Below are 21149 nucleotides of genomic sequence, written 5' to 3'. Positions count from 1 at the left end.
TAACAACTTTTCACTACAGTGGCCATATAGTTTTAAATGAAAGATATCATTCAGTAAGTCCTTAACTCAATCATCCTTAAGGGGCAATCCTCCTTAAGGATACCAAGTACAAAGGTCTCCCACCCCAGGTCACATTGCCTTAATCTTCTCAGTCAGAAAGTTGTCTTCTTGCCTGGAGACTAGCTGCCCATCAGCCTTAATGGGTACACGGGTACAAGTTACAAAGTACAAAGTTCTCCTACCCCTAGGTCACGGTAAATCATTATCTTGTCAGTCAGCACCAAGTGCCTAAGGAGAGGCCTTTTTATCTTGGCTTGAGAGTGGTTCCCAAATTCCGTGGTTTCTCTTCCTTGGGTCCAGCTCTCGCCTGAATTTACCCAACTGTCACCTGGATTCACAGGCAGGCAGCTCTCAGCTCCTCCTTCAGTTCCTATTCCATATTGAAGCTCACAGTGTCTAGTCTGCCTCAAGCCCTTCACAGATTCTGTTTCTGGGAAGACAGCTTAACAAAGCCAAAACAACACTCATGCACATTGCCATCACCATCATCAATTCACTATCTGCTTATGAAATCAATACAGACCCACAAACAAGTTCTGAGAAATCAACACAAATCATCAGTATAGTCCCAGGACCTGAGACCCTTCTCCAGGACTTCTGTAAACCAGACAACAAGAAAATCATCTTTCAGGGCTTCTGAACCAACAGTAAGGTCCCAGGCCTTATGTACAAAGTATCACAAACACAAATCAACACAGACAGATACAAGTTTTCTCCTTCTCAGCTCTGCTCAGTCCCAGCTGTGCTTGAGCTTTTTATCTGTCATTAGCTCCTCCCTGTTCTGCCCACATCTTACTCCTTCCTGTTCCTGTCTTTGGCAAGTCCCTCCCACTGTGGGATTCACAAGTTCTGTTTCTTTAACGAAGACGTGCTATAATCAACAGGCAAGGCTCAAAGACATTTGAACTGAAACAAACTGAAACAAGCTAAATAATTAAATAACTGAAACAAGGTGCTAAGTATTCATTTGCTTGCTATTACACACATACATATTTAATTTTGTCTGAAAATTGTCTCACTCTATATCTTTCAGAAATCACCTCTCTGGCAAGAGACGAGGAACTTGCTTCATCATCAGTCTTTTGGTGTTATTACTGGTCATTACATTAATCAGAGTTCTTAAATCTTTCAGAGTTGTTTTCCTTTATGTTGTTATCAATATTATATTAATTCTCCTGGTTCTGTGGATTTCACTCTCTGTTAGTTCATACAGTCCTAAGTTTTTCAGAATCCATCCATTTAATCATTTCTTTCTTTTTCTTTTTTTTTTAGGAATTATTTCAATGATATCTTACTATTCATTCTTACAGTATATCATATTACATCTGTAATTTTTTCAGCTGTTCATCATTAGTGAGCACTTGCTTATTTCCAGTTCTATGCTTACAAGTCCTACTATAAAAATTTTTTTTGTACAAATGGGTATTTTTCCTCTTTCTTTGTTCTTTTAGGGGAATGTGCCTGGTAGTGGTATTCCTGGGTCAAAGGGAATGCACAATTTAGTGACTCTTTGGTTTTAGTGCCAAATTGCTTTCCAGAATAGTTGTACTATTTCATAGCTCCAACACCATGGTATTAGTGTATCTGTCCTCTTGTAATCTCACCAACAGTCTTTATTTTCTTTTTTGTTATATTTTCTACTCTGACGGCTATGACGTGGAACCTTAGACCTATTCTAATGTACATTTAAGTGATTTGGGGGATTTTTTGTATGATTATTGATAACATTTAATCATTCTTTAAGAGGGGAATAGCTCTTACTCATATACATTTATATAAATTCCATATGTATTTTTAATATCAGATTCTTATCCTAAAAATTTGATGGAAATAATTTTTCCTAGTTTTTTTTTTTTTTTTTTTTTTTTTTTTGGAGGGGTGAAGGCAGGGCAATTGGGCTTAAGTGACTTCCCCGAGGTCACATGGCTAATTAAGTGTTAAGTGTCTGAGGCCAGATTTGAACTCAGGTTCTCCTGACTCTAGGACTGGTGCTCTATTCTATTCACTGCGCCACCCAGCTGCCCCCTAGTTCATTATTTTTTTTTAAAATTCTAGCTGCATCGATTTTGTTTGTTCAAAATTAAAAAAAATAATCAAGATTGCTTATTTCATCTCCTGAGATTTTCTCTTCTCTTTTGTTTTTGAATTATTGAGCTGTTGTATTTGCCTTTTAAACGATTGTATTCCAAGATTTTCTCATTAATTGCTTCCAAGTCTTGTGTAATTTCTACTATTGTTTCTTGTTACTTGAATTCTGGATTTTGGTTATGACATTCTTGGGTGTTTTCTGTTTGAAGTTTCTTTAATGAGATACCTCAGGTTCTAATAAATATATATATTTTTTTAAATTTAGTTTTTGTTCATGTTTTTCAGGGAATCCAAGGATTTTTTAATTCTTTCTCTTACACTTGTTTCCAGTTATTTTTTTTTATAATAGATATATTATTTAGCTGCTTTTATAATTATTGTGGTCAGGTCTTCCTCCCCCCCCCCCCTCATTCTGTTTATAGTTGATGTGGAGTTAATCTCTTCTGGATTTAGCTCTTAGTCTTCTAGTCCATAGTATTTAGTCTTTTCTTCTGTTTACTCATATTTTCAACCTCAGTTTGTAGATTGTGGTTTTGTATTCATGCCAGTCCCCTCTGGCACTATTGTATGGTTAGGTAGGATTTCCTTGGGTTTCTTTCCTCTGTCATCTGGATGCTGCTATGCCTTTTTCTAAAACTTTTTTTTTTAACTTTATTCTCCATTCCATCCTGAAATTTTATCCTATAATTTTTATACTGTCTATTCCTTCGTAACTTCTTTGTGGACTCTGTGGGATAAAAACTTCTGCAGTACCAGATTTGAGTTCCCTCCTGTGGTTAGTTTCTTTGTTATTGCTTTTATAGATTTTGTTCTATCATCCTATTTTTCTGCTGTGCTTCACTCTTACAGGTGTTAATTCATGAGGGAAGTTTGACAGACTCAGTGATGTGCAGTAGAAGTTACCAACATCTTCTAAATCCTGTACCATTCCCTTCCTCATGATATCTCTGAGTCTGTGTCTTATAATTCAATAAATATTTATTTAATTTTTTAAGAGAGGGATTTGGACCTCTAAATTGATTGTTAAAGGGAACTTCCTGTGAGGTAACTCTACCAGTGCAAATGCTCGCTTTTTGGTTTTTTTTTTTTTGCTTTTTGGAGGGCAGTTTGGGGTTAAATGACTTGCCCAAGGTCACATGGCTAGTTTTTGTGTTTAGTGTCTGAGGCCGATTTTGAACTCAGGTCCTCATGACTCCAGGGCTAGTGCTCTATTCACTGTGCCACCTAGCAGCCCCCAAATGCTTTCTTAATGTGCATTTTTTAGTCTTAAAGAGTTTTTGGGGGGCATTAACATACAAACATTCAATATGTGTCAGAGATAGAACTTAAATTCAAGATAGATTCCCTTGAAATCAGATTTAATGATAAGGTATACAAATTATTAAAAAAGGCTGGAGTCAAATGTGAATATTGGGGACATATTAAAAGAAGCTGATATATGTCTGACCTTTAAAATTTCCCTAGATGCCTCTAGGGCACTGCTCCCAGACACCAGGCAGGAGAAGCAAAGTCTGTGTTGATAGCTGGAAAGTGGCTTAGAAAGAGAACTTTGGGGGAGGGTTTAGAAGAAGAGGCTGTAGGTCAACTGATACTCTTGGAGAGAGGCACAGACATTTTCATAAAAGCCGTACCTTTCCTAAGGCAAAACTGGCAAAGTGTTCTTGCATTGCCTTTTTATGACTTCTTTTCTCCTTTAAGAGTGTCCTTTATCTGATATAAAGACATTTTGGGAACTAGGAATTTAGGTTGATGAGTACAATGTGTAATTTTTGCTTCTGGCCAAATCACCTGAAACTAACTTTGGATGCCGCATTCTTATGGGAATTGCCTGAAATATTGATGTTGGGAATGATGTGTATGCTGTCCTGTCAATTCTGCCCTGAGACTTCTGTTGTCTCTAGAGTACTGGGTTAGAGTAATGAGAAGTCTGACCTAGTTTAATAATTCGTAATTTTCATAGTGGTTCAGTCACATTTTTCATAGCTAACATGTATGTATATAAATATGCAGGTGTATGTGTACATATAAACATATAGATATAGTCTTTTTCACAAAAGATGATAACTGAAATAAAATTAAAGCAACTTATTAATCTTACTTTAAATTATTGTTACCATTTTTTTTGTAGGGGAGGGGAATTTTGCTCTTAGTTAATACTTGGTGAGAAGGGGACAGATATATTACTTGTTTCTTTTTCGGAATAACAGGGGAGTGCCACCTACTGAAGTATACCCCTTGTTTTTCCTTTCACTTCTCTCCTGATTGCTTTGCATCTAGTGTATAGTGCCATTAAAAGGTCATACAGATATTCAGAATGCCAGGGTGGAAGCAGGAGTGCTGTAAGGTATGTGACAACATTGAACTGCAAAGTCGTAGGCTTTTAGGTTGTCTTTTAAAGAAAACATGCAAAAAAAACTCAAAAATATCTTTGCTGCGTCATAAAATGATGCTCTATATGGAGCTCTACTTTGGAAAAATCGCTGACGGGGATGGCTTACCAACCCCATGGAAAATGAACTTCATAGTACTGTTTGGTCATGGTGCTTGGTTTTGATTCTTGAATGAATAAAATCTGTCTTCTTCAAATATTATGATATAAAATCTGACATTATAGGATGTAAACATTTTCTAATGCAGTATTTAAAAATCTAACACTATTTAAATTATTTCAATTTCAGAGTAGTAAGAAAGAAAATTCATCAAAACAGAAGGAAGCAGAAATGGAACCAAAAGACAAAATTTCTCCCCCTAAATATCAAAGGTTTGGGCATATGTTTTGGAACGAAAATATCATGACTTTTAGATCTCGGACTCAGCAAAATGTATTTACTCTTGTTTTCTTTATACTAGGAAAGCAAACACTGAATATAGAGCTAAATTTTTGTCCCCATCTCAGTATTTATACAGAGATGGTGCTTGGAAACGGGTGAGGGAAAACACGCTCAATCAGGTGAGTGTTTGTGAGTTCAGATTTCCTCTAAGAAGATAGAGATGTTGAATTCTTGAGGTCTTTGAGTTAGTAATGGAATATGAAATGAAAAGTTTATAGTGCCTTTAAAATTTTATCATCCAAAATAGAACATGAACCCAGGAATGTGATCGGCAGGTTTGGACACAGGGATTTGAAAATGTTCTGAAGCCCTTTCTGCTTCTTGGGCCTGTCTAGGTTCTTCCATATCTGAGTAAACTTAGTTTAGATACCTGCTCCTGCAGAATCCTTAATTAGTGCAGTCATTTGTGGATGCTCCACAGCCTCAAATCAAGCTATAGTTAAGTCTTTTGTTAGCTGATGGCACCCACTGGAATAATGTGGTGCTGTAGTCAGTGGTTAGATAATACAGGTATTCAGGAAGGAGGAGAGAAGCCAGTGGAGTTGTGAATCTGGAGCAGGAAATAATTCTTGTGATCTGAAAAAGGGGTACAGGCTGGGGGTGGGTTGTAGAGTCACTCTCAGAATTGGAAAATGGCAAGAAGCCACAGGAAGCCATTAGTGAAAAAGGAAAACACTTTAGGCTAGGATACCATTAGGATCATTGAAAAATTTTAGCCTAATAGTCAGGGTTCTCTGCTTTTCCCATACATGCATGAGTCCATTCCTGAGGGCTAGAGAAGGGACAACTTGGCCCAGGCTTTGTGCTTTTATCCATCCCTGTCCCTCCACTGCTGTAATACCTGGGGCCTTGAGGAAGCAGAAAGGACTTTCTCAGCTGGAGTTAGCCAGACTTCAGACTTGTAGTTGGCTCCTTGGGATGTAAGCTTCTTGAGTAGAGATTGTTTCATTCTTTGTATTTATATGCACAGCATGTGTTACATACTCAGTGCTTAGTAAATGCTTCTTGATTGATCCTAACACCTCCAATAATAATTACCAAAGGAACACACAACCCTCAGGCTGCATTTCACAAAAGAGTAGTACCTTTTTACATTCAGATCACCCCTTTATGTTAATTTTGGCCTGGTTTCACTTTTAAAAAATCAGAAATGGGGATAAGTTGCACAGGAGGAAGGCAAGTGAAATGAACTACTTATGTCATCTTATTCAAACCTCACAAGAACCCTGTAAGTAACTACTTTTATTATCCCCATTTTACAGAATAGGAAGCTGAGCCTGAGAGAGGCTAAGTGACTGGTCTGGATGATGATGTCTTCCAGGAGTTCAGGGGAAAGAGATTGTTGGGTTGGGGAAGTTTTAAAGAAGGTTTAGGAGACCCCCTTTGCAGTCTGATGAAACCTGTGGACCCTTTCTCAGAATATTGTTTTCAGCTATACAAAATAAAATGCCTGGGATTACAAAGGAAGATGATAATATTGAAGTAGTTATAAGAATATTTTTTAAAAATCCACAAGTTCATGGACCCCAGCTTAAAAACCTTCTGTTCTAAAGGTTGCAGCTTCTTAACTTGAGAGAACATTTCTTATTCACTTATGTAAAATAAGATTAGTGAGTCTGAAACTGTTGAGTTCTCAATTTTACATTTTCAGGGAACTAAAAGGGAGGTAATTTTTTAATGACGACCAATAATTTTTATACTTCCTGGAAGGAGACAACTCCCAATGTCTTTGTATTACGATAGTTTATGCTTTTAACAAAGATTTCTGAGTGGGTAGAAAATCATGAGATTGTAGTTATTGTTCCTACTGGCGGTTATAAACACTTAAAATAAATGGTATAGTTGACATCTGTCCCAGAGGCTTTTAAAGGTGAAGTGGCATGGAAAAGAAAATGAATTCTAAAAGGAAAAGGTGCCAGAGAATCTTTGTGAAAGGAGGTATTTGTTATCAGGCATGCCACTACTGAAGATGGAAGAAACTTTAACTGTGCTCACTTTCATGAAAATGTAAGGTGTCAGGTGTTTGCATTAAATTTGCACTTTTCTTTTAAACATGGATTTTTTTCCAAATGGCATTTTAACTGATTTGGTGATTGGAAAATTAAGGCACGAACAGAAATAAATGCAATGTTATTTTATGGAAGTGGGATATGAGAGTTATTGAACTTCTTGTTGGAATTTTCAGTGAAAGCTTTAACTCTTCTAATGAAATTGACTGTAGGGACAGTGTAGTTGAAAAGAAACAGCATTATTGCTGTTAGTTTACCTAACATTTATTAGAGCAGTCACAGAAACCTAGATTGAACTTGAAAGTGTCTGTGCTCCATCTGTAGATGACTGCCACGGTGTACCTGCCTTATAGGCTTGCCATGAGAGTCTCTCCAGAGATATAGCATATATAAGGTGCTTTGTGAGCCTCATGTCCCTCTGTATGTGTCATTATGTTATTACCTAGTCCAGCACCCTCATTTTGCAGATGGGGAGAGAGAGACCCAAAGGGGCTGAGTGATTTGGCCAAGGCAGACTTGAACCCTTGTCTTCTTATTTCAGGTTCCTTGTACTTTCCACTATTCAAGAAGCCTAATTTGAGAGATTTGTAATTCTTGTGATTATGATTATTTTTAATTAAAATAAACTAAAGATTCTGTGGGATGAAAATTAGTGTAGAGCATTGTATTTAGATTACTGATAATAAGCACTGATATAATTCGTAGAAATGATGTTTCAAAGGGTTGGAAGTATTAAAGACCGTATACCCATGACAAGTAGATTTAGATTAACTACAGTAGAAACCTTGTTAAAAATAACATTGGCATTAGATAATAATCATTGGTTTAATGAGAGAGAGCCTATAAATCACTCTACATATAGGAGACATTTCCCTTGCAAAATAATTTAACTGGGTTTTTAAAAATCCTAAGATTTTTTATATTTAACCTACATGAGTATTTTGGTAGAATTGGACAATAGAAGCAAAAGTTCTGGGAAAAAATGAATGTTTCTTTTAGTCTTTATCTGTTCAGTGCATCAGACTTAGGGTAGTGCTTTTCATATAAGACAGAAATTCTTAAAACTGAATATGAGTGTTGCTCCAAAGAGCAGAAAAACTCGTCAAGGCTCTGGTCCTGCTTCCTTTGGACTGAGGGATTCTCTAGAGATTTGACGTGATCTTTATCACTTTACTTTCCCCAGGGCTCTGTTATAGGGCTTTGAATATATTTCTCCAGTTGCTTCAGTAATGCCAGACTTATTTACTTGTTTTTTTAGTTTAAATAGGCTTAAAAAAAAAAAAACTTTGTAAATGCAATCCTTCTGGTTGGAAGGAATGGTAAATATAAAAATAAAGAGGTAAGTGCAGTTCTAAGTTTCTGCACAAATGCACCATTTTGTCCTATTTGGATTTCGTGTCTTTATTCCTTTAGCTTCTGTCCTTTGCTATGATAAACAAAGATAATTTTAAAGGTCTTAAAAGGTTTTTTGTTTTGTTTTGTTTGTGGGGAAAGTGTATAATCGAGACATTTATTTTAAAAACGGCTTAGAATAGTATTTAGTGATCGCCAACAGGTGGCAGTGTGATGCAAACAATGAAATGACTTTAGACAACTGACAAGTTCCTAAAGGCATTTTTATTCCAAAGAACACAACTAAAAGCGCTTTGCAAATTAGTAGGAAGATAAGACTGCATTAGAAACAATTTTAAAAGTATTCATTTTTATGTCTTGTCTTTTCCTGATGTATACATATTGTAGTTTAATCTAACCAATCCACATACTATGAAGAAATAGCCCTCTTTTTCTTAAGAGATCCCGCAGACTAGTTCAGGAGTTCAGAAGAAAGATTTTTTGCTTATCAGGGAGCTGGTGGGGATTAGGGCCGTAGCACATAAAAATTGGAGATTCTTTTCACTTAATGTAAAATGCATGATATGGGTGTATGTGTGAGGAGTCCTGAGCCAGGTAATGGAGGGAGGGGGTATAGAAAGAAGAAAACAGTCCCAGACTTTTGGTTTGGGGGGTCTGGGGGTATTTCACAGGAGGCAGAAAGGACATTAAATTTGGAATCAGAAGACTGGGATCTGAGTCTGACACTGCCGTTCATTATTTGGGCAAGTGACTCCACTTTCCTGAGCTTCACTTTATCTATAAAATAGAGATTATTATAAGCGGGACTGCTGTGAGAACCAAATGAAACAATGCTTTTGTAACTATAAAGCCCTATGTCACTGTAAGTGGTTATTGTATATATTGGAGAATTAAGCAGATTTGACATTTGCTTACTCTGAACAGATGGAAATTTGTAACCCTGGGTATAGCTATTAGATTGAATGATGGAGACAGGATATGAAAAATAGGTCTTGGCTAGAACAGGTGTTCTTAGCCTGGGAAGGAAAGAAGGAAGGAAGCAGGCATTATTAAGTACCTGCCACCCGGGTCCTGGACACTGGGCTAGATGGTTACAGATAATATCTCATTTGTCCCTAACAACAACCCTGGGAGTTAGGTGGTGTTACTATCTCCCATTACAGTTGCAGAAACTGAGACAGAGGTTTAGTGACTTGTTCAGGATCACACAGTTAATTATCTGAGGCTGAATTTTAGCTTGACTTCCTGACTCCAGGCCCAGTACTGTATGCGCTGCACCACCTAGCTACCTCTAACCACAGTCTGCAAACTTGTTTTTCAGTATTTTATTAATTTTATTTCACCATAGTTTCTTTTGTGATCATATAGATTTTGTTTTATGCTTTTAAAAGTATTACTCTGAGAAGGAATCCATAGGTTTCATCAGACTGCCAAATGGGAATCCATGCCTCACACAAAAAAGATGAAAAATCCCTGGGCTAGAAAAATGGGCTTACCAGAGTAAGATGAAATTGAAAAGGATCAATGTAAAATTTTACACAAGTTCAAAAAAATATGTTTCACAAAGTTGAGGTAAACATATGTAGATGGCAGTTTCCCTGGAAAACAACCTGGGGGTTAGTATCTGTATGAGTCCACAATGTTATGTGGCCACCAAACCCCTCATGTAGTGTTAGGTAGTGTTAAGTGCTGCCTAGTGGTTAGGAGATCCATGATCCTGTCATGCCCCTCCCTGGTTCTGACCCCCTCAGGGGTATTATGTTCGGTTCTCGGAGTCCCCTTGTTGGAAGAACATTGATAAGCATGAGAGTGTCCAGAGAACATGACCCAGAGGATGAAGGGCCTTCATAGCATGCCATATATGGATTGGTTAAGAAAATGGAAACATTTAGCTTGGAAAAGAGGAGATTTGGGGCAAGATCACCAATTAAGCATTTATTAAGTGCCTGCTGTATGCCAGGCACTGTGCTAGGAGCTGGGGATCCAAAACAAATATGACACAATCCCTGCCCTTATTTACATTTGTTATGTGTGTACCAAGTAAATACTCGATCTCTTTGGTAGGAGCAGGGGGAACCACCAGTCTGTAGGAGGCTCAGGGTCTCATTTTGGAGATGGCATTTGAGAGGGCCTTTGAAAGAAAAGTGGGTTTCTGAGAGGCAGAGGTTAGGAGAGAGGGCGTTCCCAGCATTGTCGGCATGGTGACAGAGGACTGGAATATTGTGTGTAAGGAATAGCAACACGGCCAGTCTGGTGGGATTGTGGAGAGCAATCAGAAAAAAGCAGAAGAGCTGTAGGTTGGATCCGGTTTCAGAATGGGCTTCAGAATGCCAAACGGAGGGATTTGTATTTGATCCGAGAGGTAATGGGGAGCCACTGGAGTGTACTGCGTCAGGAGACTGACATGGTCAGACCCCCTCCTCGGGAGTAACCGCACTTTGGCAGCACATGTTTGAAGGCCGGCACTTGGGCAGAGGATTAGTCTTGTTCCCTTTGGACCCAGAGGTAGAAGTAGGGGCAATGGGTGGAACTTTCAGAGAGGCAGATTTTGACTTGTGAGGAGAACTTGTTGCTAGTTAGAGCTCTCCTGCAGTGTCTGGGTAGGGTCTGCCCCAGCAGAGGGCTTCAATCAAAGACTGGCTGGCCAGGGGAGAAGGTTATTGTAGAGAGGATTTTCATTCAGCCGTGAGTTGGACTTCTATTTGTGAGATTTTAGGGAATTGAGAGAATAGAGTCAATTCTGTGTATCTAAAAGTGAGGATGATTAATTGGTGTTATCATATTGACATATCTCAAACGTGTTTTCCATATTCCTCCTCCTAGGCTTCTCAGAGCACCCTAAATTCCCTGTGGTATGCCGAGGTTGGTGGCTTCTGAGCTTTTAAAAAATCTGATGCATAGAATATTTGTGCCAGCTCAGGCTGAAAAGATAGACTCCAAAATCACTGTGTTCTTAGTTGCTACATAATCTCCCTGCCTGCTGAATGAATAACGAGCGCTGTGCTTAAGCTTGACTCTTCTGATTTCTGCTTTCAGAATGCATATAGTCATGTAAATATGGCCAATTTTGCTTTTCTTTTTTTTTTTCTTCACTTTGTGGCCTAATTTGTGCTGTGGATGTTCAAGATTGTCTGTCTTGTGCTTTTTGATATTTATAACAAATAATTTTTATAGTGATGCATGGCATCTGGATTCTTCCTGTATAGGTTAAAGAACTTCGAGAGAAAGCTGAGTTTTATAGGAAACGGGTACTTGGGACACATTTTTCTCGGGATCATCTGAACCAGATTCTCTCTGATAACAATTGCCTGTGGGATGTCTCTTCTGTGTCCAGCTCAGAAGGAACTATTAGTAACAACATCAGAGCCCTAGATCTTGCTGGGTGAGAACTCTTTTTTTTTTTTTTGATGGTGAAACAATTCATTATAGTTACAAAACTGGGATTTAAAAAAACAGTGGAATAATGGTATCGAAAAATGACACCCATCCCTCCGACTTTACAAATGCTTTGAAAAGTGAAAATCACTCTTAAGGTCCTGTTGGTTCTGAAGTGAATACCACTAAATATTTACCAAAGAAAAAGTGCCATAGGAAGTAGGAGCAAATACATTTGGCTTGTTTATTGTGTGTGTCATGAAATTAGTGTATCTGGTGTGGCAGATGAAGTTTTCATCCCCCACACTAGGCAAGTACAGAGCCTCTTTGCTCTATGTGCTTGCTGATTTAATGATGTCTTTAAAGGAGGATTTACCACTTCACTGGATGGAGGTTTCCTTGTTTTCAAACATACTTGTGCTTTTAAAATGAACCCTTGTATGTGAAAACTAAGTAGCAGTGCAGGTGGCCATCTAGGTCATATGACTTGCTAGTGCCTGTGTGCAGGCAGCTGTCAGGTGTGGGTTTTGTGGGCTTTGTGGGTGTGGCTTCATGAGTGGATTTGCATGTAATTGCAAGTGCAACATGGAACTTACTGCTTTTATTTCTGAATTTTGTGTAAACTCCAGATGACTGCTTTCATTTATTATTCTTCAAAGTGAACCTATTTGTATCTGCTACCTCTTTTTCATTATATCTATTGCAAGGACAGAAGATGCACACACACATATTATTTATATGTAGTTATGCATAAGTAACATATTTATGGATAATGGAGGGAAATAAGCTGGAATAAAAGTACTTCAAACTAGAAAAGCTATGTTACTAGCTTATAATTAAATTTGTTTTGGTCATACAGAGTTCCATCAGGTCATAAGACATTGCAGAGCCATGATTCCGAAAAAAAAGCAGAAGAAAGGCCGCCTTTGACAATACAGTGCCAGAAAGATATTACAGAAAAATTGGGTGTGTCAGATGCTCCCACCCTCCCTGTTAGAAGAAAACTGGCTTGGGATGAAGGCAGCACCGGTGATCAGATACGTAACCATGAAAGAAGAATGGAAGAAGAGAAAAATGAAAATGACAAGCAGGAGGGTAGAGAGGAAGCCAAGGAAAATGACAGGGATGCCAAGACAGACAGGATCCAAGCAGGGTGAGTGTTTTATTTACCTATTATAGGAAATCACTTTTTCTCTACATTGTACATTATGGTTATGTACTTAGTTTGATGTTAAAGGCAAAAGATTTATTTGATATTACATTTTGTTAGTAATCAAGTAAAAATGATGGTTAAGTTTTGAAACTTGTTGACAGGTTGCAACATGTTTTGCATAAATATCATTAACTAGGGCCCTTTGTATGATACCACCAAGGTTAAGAATTTGGCTCAGTTATTTCTAGTGGAACACAGAATTGCCCTAAAGTTCAATTGTCCTGCAGCCCCTTCCCCGTAATCAGAATTCCTTGCCTTTCTCTGTGCTCTTTCAAATCAGTGTGTGGTTTTGTTCGTCCTGGCCAAGGGCATTTCAGGATAACTCCTTGGAGTGAGGATCAGGCCCCATCCCGCAAGGTGAGTCAGTCATCTGCACTTTATAGCATCAGGTCTGTCTGGTATGAATAACCGAGTTTTGATTGCATTTGATAATAAAAACGTCCCTCTTGTGCATTTAGAATTAACCATTGCATGTCAGTGGCACAGATGTCTTTGATCATGTTTTACAGAGACGCTACTTTCCTGCCAAGTGTTTCAGCAGATCGATCAGAGTCCTCTTCTGTGTCCTCAGGAAAAGGTGGCCGGCTCCCAACTCCCAAGCTGAAAGAGCTCGGTGGGGCTCCCAGGACTCATCACGATCTGACCACTCCTGCTGTTGGTAATAAGGAGAGAAGTGCTAGCAAAATCTCTTCTGCCTGATGCCATCCAGTTTGCTTTAAATGTGTTGCCTTCTGCCTTCTTCCAGGGGGTGCTGTTCTAGTGTCTCCATCTAAGGTGAAGTCTTCATTCCCAGAACATAGGAAAAAAAAGCCCTCCCCAGATTTCTTAGGAGAAACTTTGAAAACTGAATCTAACAGGGTAAGATAGAATTGTTGTTGGTGAATGTATTTAAAGAGGTGGGGGTGGGAGAGCAGGGAAGCCAAATCTCTTTCTGGTTTAAATAAATGCATTAACGTGGGCAGTAAATGCCCAACAACTTCTTTCCTAAGTGAAGGTGGCTGGTGACTCGCTGTTAGTGAAGTATACACTTGAGATGGTTTTTTTCTGGTAGTGGAAATGAATTTGCTGACCACAGTCCCTCACCTGCTGCCATTTGTGAATGAGGAAGAGAACGTTAATGAGACGGCTTGTTGGGGTTTAGGGTTAGTAGTCTATGGTCTAATTTAGAAATTGAAGCTGTTACTTTGGCCCTGTTCGCTCTGTAATTTAATCCGGTGAGCCGACAGTACATAGGTGAAATGTGTAGTCTTAGAATAAATAAGGGTGACTTATTATAACTTAATTATTATTCTTAAATTTATTTGATGTTACGTAGTAGAGAATGCCAGAGCAATTTCTTTACAAGCAGATTGGCATCAAATATTTATTTGTTTTAACTGAAACTTCAAAAAAACAGATTTTGTAGTAGTGGTTTCAGGTGTAAACAGTTTTAATCCCATTCATGTGTCATTTCAAAAGAGAAAAATCCTTAACAATTTTGATATAGTAAGTGCATATCCAACTTTTGTCAGAAGCACAATTCAGATTTGGACCTTGAGGGCCAGCTGGGGCCTGGGTGGTGTGGCTTGGTTTACTTGGCCACACTGATGCCTGCTTTGGTTAGAACCACACTGATTGGTTAAGAGAATTGCAAAAGCAATGGGGAATGAAGGCTGAAGTTCATCTTGTAATCTATTTAAGTTTCTATAGGAGCTTCTGATTTGTTTGTTTGTGATGCATAATTCTTATAACTACACACCATTAGGCTACATAATAGAACTGTGGACTTACAAGATTGTTTAGTTAATGTTTTGTTCTTGGGGTCTCTGTCAGGGTCCTGAAGTAGTACTGAGTAGCAGTAGAGTAGTATAATACTGAATGTATGTCCTGGGCCGTGGCTCTGGTTTCTATAGTTCGTTTTTATTAGGGTCAAATGAGAAGTTTTTTTAAATAATGTGACATAAATGAATGCCACACGAGCATTCAGGCTGCGTTCTAATAGGCAGCGTGTAAAGGGATGAAGACTAGACTGCAAGGCGATTTTCAGATTTTCAGCTACTCGTTGTATAAAATCATATTGAGTAAAAGTGACCCTGTTCAGATGTGAGTCCAGGAATTCTTAATCCTTTTGTGTCTCGGACCCCTTAGGCGATCTGGTGAATGGATCTGTATTTCAGAATAATGTTTTTAGCAGAGTAAAATAGATCTGTGGGATTGCAAAGGAAACCAATTGCATTGGAATGTGGTTATCAAAACATTAGTAAATAATGTTTTCATAATAAAACATTACTTCTTTAAATTTTATTGAATATAAATATAACATGTCATTAAATATTATTTAAAGTTTTTAAAAACTTTTTTAAAGTTAAAATTTTTTTTTAAGTTCACAGACCCCAGGTTAAGAACCCCAATATTTATGTTAGCCTTTTGTTTTAGAAGTTAGTTTGGGGGGCGGCCAGGTAGCACAGCGAGTAAGAGCACCGGCTCCAGTGTTGAGAAGACCTGGAGATCGAGTCCCGGGCTCAGATACTTAGCACCCACCCAGAAACACCTGGCCGTGTAACCTTGAGCAAGTTACTTAACCCCAATTGCTTAGGGGTGGCCAGGTGGCTCAGCGAGTAAGAGCACCGGCTCCAGTGTCGGGATGACCTGGATCAAATCCGGGCTCAGATACTCAGCACCATACCCAGAAATAACTGGCCGTGTAACCTTGAGCAAGTTACTTAACCCCAAATGCTTTAAAAAAAAAAAAAGAAGTTAGTTTGGAAGAACTGTTGATCAGGTAATTTGTATCTAATACAGGTGAGCTCTTTCCATTGTTTGGCAGCAATCTCAGTTCAAAAAAGGGAGTTACTTTGTATGTATTTAAGGCCCATGTAGATATTATTCTCATTCAGTTTAGCTCCAAAAGAGAAAAAAATAACAGCCAAAGAAACTGAAAGTTTCTCTGATAGTCAGCCCTTGACTTGTGAATGATGGCCACTCCAGAGATTTTTATTTTAGCATTGAGATCCTGCAATTTTTCTGTTTCTTTTTTCTCTTACATGTGAAGAAGAATTAAGACCTAGAAGCACAAAAGTCAGATGAATCAAAACTTTTCATATGATTGGTTTAGGAACACTTGCAGAAAGGATTTGATTCATCATTACTAGGGAAAATAAAGCCATTAGCTATTCTTTGCTATCAGCTGAAGCTAGGAAGCAGTGAATTAGCCTAGGAGTTTTAATATTGAAATGAGTAGATTAGAGAAAGCTCTAAGCATGTTGGTTTGAAAATCTGAGAAGAAAGGACTAGAAACCTCAACAGTTAAGAACGAGAAAGTTAACAGCTTTATCTTTTTAATTTTTTTGTAATCATACTTTATAGAGATTACATATTTTAATGTTTGCTGTGTTTAGCTGTTTTAATAGTTACATAGTTTTGTTTAAAGAAGAGAAATGAGTGTACGCTATCTAGTTCTTATATAAAGCTTGACCTTTTATAATTTGAGCCACAGTCTTCTGATAGAAACCCCACCACCACTTATAGTCAGCATGTTTTTACTGTTGGAAAAATAAAATCTAAGAGACAGAAGCAATTTAGCTCTAAACCTAAAGAGACAGCAAATATCACAGGAAGTCACTTAGAAATTAGGCAGGAGGAGAACATCAGTGATCAGCAGTTCAATAAGTATTTATTTAAAGCACACAAATACCTATTAATGTATAATCTGTTTTATTCTTCCTCTTTCAACTTTCTAATCAGAAGGCATTGCTTGTGCTATGCTGCTCCCATTCCAATTAGCCTTCACTTCTTTTCCCTTCTATCATCAGAAGCCTTTCATTATATTTTTTTATCTTTTAGAAAGAACTTGGGCCTAGACCCTTATTGACTCCTCTAGCAGCTGGTATGAAAACAGTGGATCCCCTCCCTTTGAGAGACGAGATTGAAACCAGTGTTTCCAAATCTGAGGGGGCTCATCCAGGCTCAAAGCACCCTGAGCATTCCATTAAAGTCCCCGTGCAGGGGACTCGGCCTCTCTGTGCTCCATCGTACTGGAATCCATCTTGTCGCATTCAGGGGTCACTCAGGAATGCAGAGTTCCAGCATAATGGTGATCTTTTATTTAATCTTTTTCTTTAAAACCTATGTCATACTGTTCTATCACACTGAGATATACAGACTAATATGTATATGTACATATGTACATATACACATATATGTGTTATACATTATGTTAATTAAATTGTTAATAAAGATGTTGTCAGCAGCATGGACCATATCCCATAACTGAAGTCATGAGGTTGATAATTGGTAGTAACACACAAGACAGACCTCTTACTTCATAGCCATACATATATTGGGAAAATGATGTGATTCATTGGTATTACATATACTGTTAGTTTCTGCATCTAACAAGTGATGTTTAAACTACAGTAGAGACAGTTGTTCAGATTGATAGCAACAGCAGCTGAAGGACCCCCCCTCCCCGTCACCATCCAATAAATCAAATGAGTAATGGACCTTGTCTAACAATGTGCATGTCCGGCTTAGCAATTATCATCTTAGCACTGTCAGACTGACAGCCTGGTTCACTATTTGTTAGTGGACACCTTTACTAGATAGCTGTATTGTGCTTTTATATTTATAGAAATTATGAAATTTATATTCTTTTGTAGTCTGCCTTCCATAAGGGGTTTTATATAAAGGACTCAGCTATTTGCAGCCAGAACAAATCTATTTTGCTTTTTCCCTGCTTAGGAAACCTTGTGAGCCCAAGAACAGGTCTTTGCCATTTACCTCACCAAGAAGTCAATAATGATGAAGGTAATTTACTAAAAATTGAGTGAGACTTGATAAAATGTATGGTTTCTAAAAACAGCCATTTCATGGATCCAGCCAGTTCAGTGTTTGGGTCTAGAATAATATTTTATTTTTATTTATTTTTATATTTATTTTATTTAATTTTATGTATTTAATTGCCTATGTTTACGTGTATATTTTTTCCTCAGAAATGCCTTCCCCACTAGCTGAAGAACAAATACATTTTTTCAATGCATAATTTTCACCCTTGCTGATTGTTATTAGTACCAGTGAATGTTTGAAGAAGGTATAAATGACTCTATTAACACAATATGCTTGAATTTCTCAAGTTATTAGTTTAATTACTAAAATGCCTGTATTTATATTCACATATTTCAGGGTTTGGTATTTCCCCCCCTGCAGTAGTAGCCCTCTGAGGCCTCTTTTTGAAGATTTAGCAAGTGGGTATTGAATCATCATACACTGCATTTTTTTAAAGATAGACCTTTTTTTTTGTCATTAAGCATTCAGGCAATTTTTCCTGAATAGATTACTCTGCGAAAGAAAATTGAGTATTAAGTGAATTTGTTGTTCCATAGTGTCCAACTCTTTGAGACCCCATTTGGGATTTTCTTAGCAAAGATTCTGGAGTGGTTTGCCATTTCCTCCTCCAGCTCACTTTACAGATGCAGAAACTGAGGTGAACAGGGTGAAGTGACTTGCCCAGGGTCACACAGCTAGTAAGGGTCTGAGGCCAAACTTGAACTTATGAAGATGAGTCTTCCTGACTCCAGGTGCAGTACTCTATCCACTGTGCCGCCTAGCTGCCCTACTTAATTGAATTACAAGCTACTAAAATTAGAAGCAGTTTCTTTTTCTCTAAATTGCCTTAAAGTAGTAGGGAATATGTTCACATATGTTCTGCTTTTAAAAGAAAAGAAACCCAAAATGATGAGTGGTGTTGATGAGTTGGAAGTGAGTAGGCTGGGGTCTGGTCCCACTTTCCCTGTTTGCCACAGTGGTGACCTTGTTCTGTGTCACTTCACATTTCTTGGACTTAGTCCTCTTGTCTATAAAACAAAGGGTTTGGTCTATTAAGTCATCTTGGAGCTTCTGGCTTTTAGCTCTCCTATGCTGATGCTGCTGTGTTGTAGGCCTTGTTGGTGTTTATGGCTGTGTGAATTTCCTTTTTACTGAGTTGTTGTACACACACAGAAGGAATGATAGGTGTTGGTAACCCTGACTTGTAATTGTGGATTTTTCCATTGTAGATGATGACAGATTGTCCCAGATATCTGCTCGCTCTGCAGCCTCTAGTCTGATGGCTTCTCAAACTTTGGCACGTGCTCAGAAAAGGAAAGAGAGTTTTTGGGGCAAAAAATAGTATTCTTTATGGCCAACTCTTTCTGTTTTGGTGACTATTTTTCTTTTTTTTCCATATGGATTTGAAATTTTTAAAGTATTTGGGGAGAAGGGGAGATTGACTTTGTCTAGGGATATGAGTAACTGTATTCTAATAGCCATTTCAGTTTAGTCGTTTAAATTTTTTTCTATACGTAGACAAATTGAATTTTAATTTTAAATTCATTGCCATTTTAGACTTATCTAAAAAGGTACTAATGGATTTACCCAGTCCTTCACATGTTTTGAACTTAACTAAGTTATTTCTCATCGAGCATAGTTGGTAGAATTGAGAATTACATCCATGTTACCAAGAGTATTCTGAAATTTTAAACTGTAAAAACTAAGAACTAAGTTTGAAATGTGTGACTGTGTAGGATTGGTTACCTATGTTTTATAAATTAAAGATGTCATAAATTGAGTCTGTACCCACAATGTTCATTTCTAGTTTTTTTTTATTTAAAAAAAAATTTCCTTCAGAATATAGTTACTCTTATTATGATTAAAATAATTGTATTTAGGTTGAAAATACTGTACAAATTTTTTACCTTATATAAGAAAGTTTGCTTAAAATATGTATATTTTTGGTTCCTATGTTTTCCATTTGTATAAGAACTTTGTTGTACATTTTAATAATGTTTGAAGGTGGAAAAGTTATTTGTACAATGAAGTGTTGAAACTTTTTAGACATTTTCAAATAAAAAAAGATCAAGTGTGTTTGGTTTCTCCAGGAAGTTATTTCATGGAACAGTAGTAATCTTTTTACAGGGTTTTTCCTCCAAGAGCAGCAAGGTGACCAGAATTTTCTGTACTTCCTTCAGAGCTTTTGTTACAGTATGATAGAAGACGAGTCAGAATCTTTCACCTTTTTGTGGTGGTGGTGGGGGGGAAGGGTAAGAATGTTAAAGAAGACATTCGATAGAGAACCAGTAACTTTAGTCTCTTCTCTTTACTTACAGGGCACACATAAGTCAGAAAGCATTTATTAAGTACTCATTGGATAGCTAGACAATGTACTAAGTACTGAAGATATAAAAAAAGTAAAAAACACAGTCTTTGCCCTCACGTTCTAATGGGAGAGACAACATGAAAACGATTAGGTGCAGACAGGATAAGACAAGTGTAAATGGGAGGTAATCTGAGGAAAGACTATAGCAGTGAGGGAGGACCACGAGAGGCTTCTCAGGGAAGGGGGTTGAACTGAGTCTTGAAGGAAGCCAGGGAATCCAGGAAATGGGCCATGGAGGAATGGAAGCTGGGCCTGGGAACCGTCCTGGGAGAGGCAGGGGCTCAGGAGGTAGAATGGCAAGATCAGGGGACGGTAGAAGAAATGCAGAGGAATCAAGTGCACCAAGCCTGGAAAGAGAGGAAGGAGCAAGGCTGTGACAGACTTAAAAACCAAACAGGATTTTACATGTGATCTCGAGGTGATAGGGAGCCACTGTTTCCTGAAAAGGGGTGTGATAAACGTTTTAGGAAGATCACTTTGGCAGCTGAGTGGAGGAAAGAAGGCAATTTGGACGCTGAGGCAGGGGGATCAACCAGCAGTCTTTGCAGCAGTTCAGGCAGTTCAATAAACATTAATTAAGCACCTATTACATGCCAGGCAGTTAGGTGGTATAGTGGATAGAGCGCAGGGCCTGGAGTTAGAAAGACCCGAGTTCAAATCCAGCCTTAGACAATGGCTTTGTGACCCTGGACAAGTCACTCAACCCTGTTTGCCTTGATTTCCTCATCTATAAAATGAGCTAGAGAAGGAAATGACAAACTACTCCAGTATCTTTGCTGAGCAATCCCCCAAATGGGATTGTGAAGAATTGGGCTAAAAAAAAAACAAAAACCAAAGACAATCCCTGCTCTCAAGGAGCTTACAATCTGGACACAAAAGGAAGCTAGAAAGGTGTGTGTCTGGCCAGCAAGTGATACTGTTCCTGTGGAGTCCAAACCAAGTAGAGCTGCTGATGGAAAGTGGACAGTTAGTTGGAAAATCCAGATCCCAGCCCTCTTATCAAGGAAAGCTTGGGGAGGGGTTGAGCACTTCACCCTCCAGTCCTGCCA

General features: G+C 38.1%; 1 protein-coding gene across 3 annotated transcripts in view; it reads left to right on the top strand.

The window, feature by feature from the left end:
- MDM1 (Mdm1 nuclear protein) overlaps positions 1-19808 on the top strand; it is a 39690-nt gene extending 19882 nt beyond the window's left edge. For 2 of the 3 annotated variants that reach the window (XM_069081019.1, XM_069081007.1), the window contains 10 exons: positions 4827-4909; positions 4999-5098; positions 11165-11203; positions 11548-11723; positions 12576-12869; positions 13439-13587; positions 13675-13787; positions 16752-17001; positions 17649-17714; positions 18962-19808. In XM_069081019.1, the coding sequence (XP_068937120.1) occupies positions 4827-4909; positions 4999-5098; positions 11165-11203; positions 11548-11723; positions 12576-12869; positions 13439-13587; positions 13675-13787; positions 16752-17001; positions 17649-17714; positions 18962-19074 (1383 nt within the window). In that variant the 3' untranslated portion in view covers positions 19075-19808. The remainder of the gene's footprint in view (positions 1-4826; positions 4910-4998; positions 5099-11164; positions 11204-11547; positions 11724-12575; positions 12870-13438; positions 13588-13674; positions 13788-16751; positions 17002-17648; positions 17715-18961) is intronic. The other variant, XM_069081011.1, reaches the window with a different exon arrangement.
- The last annotated feature ends 1341 nt before the right edge of the window (positions 19809-21149 follow it).

This window comes from Petaurus breviceps, unplaced genomic scaffold (genome assembly GCF_028583685.1).
Source record: "Petaurus breviceps papuanus isolate PSGF00001 unplaced genomic scaffold, PetGlider_PUasm1.0 154, whole genome shotgun sequence".
Taxonomy (NCBI): Eukaryota; Metazoa; Chordata; class Mammalia; order Diprotodontia; family Petauridae; genus Petaurus; species Petaurus breviceps.
Note: the sequence above shows the minus strand (reverse complement) of the source record. Positions and strands in the feature narration are given on the sequence as shown.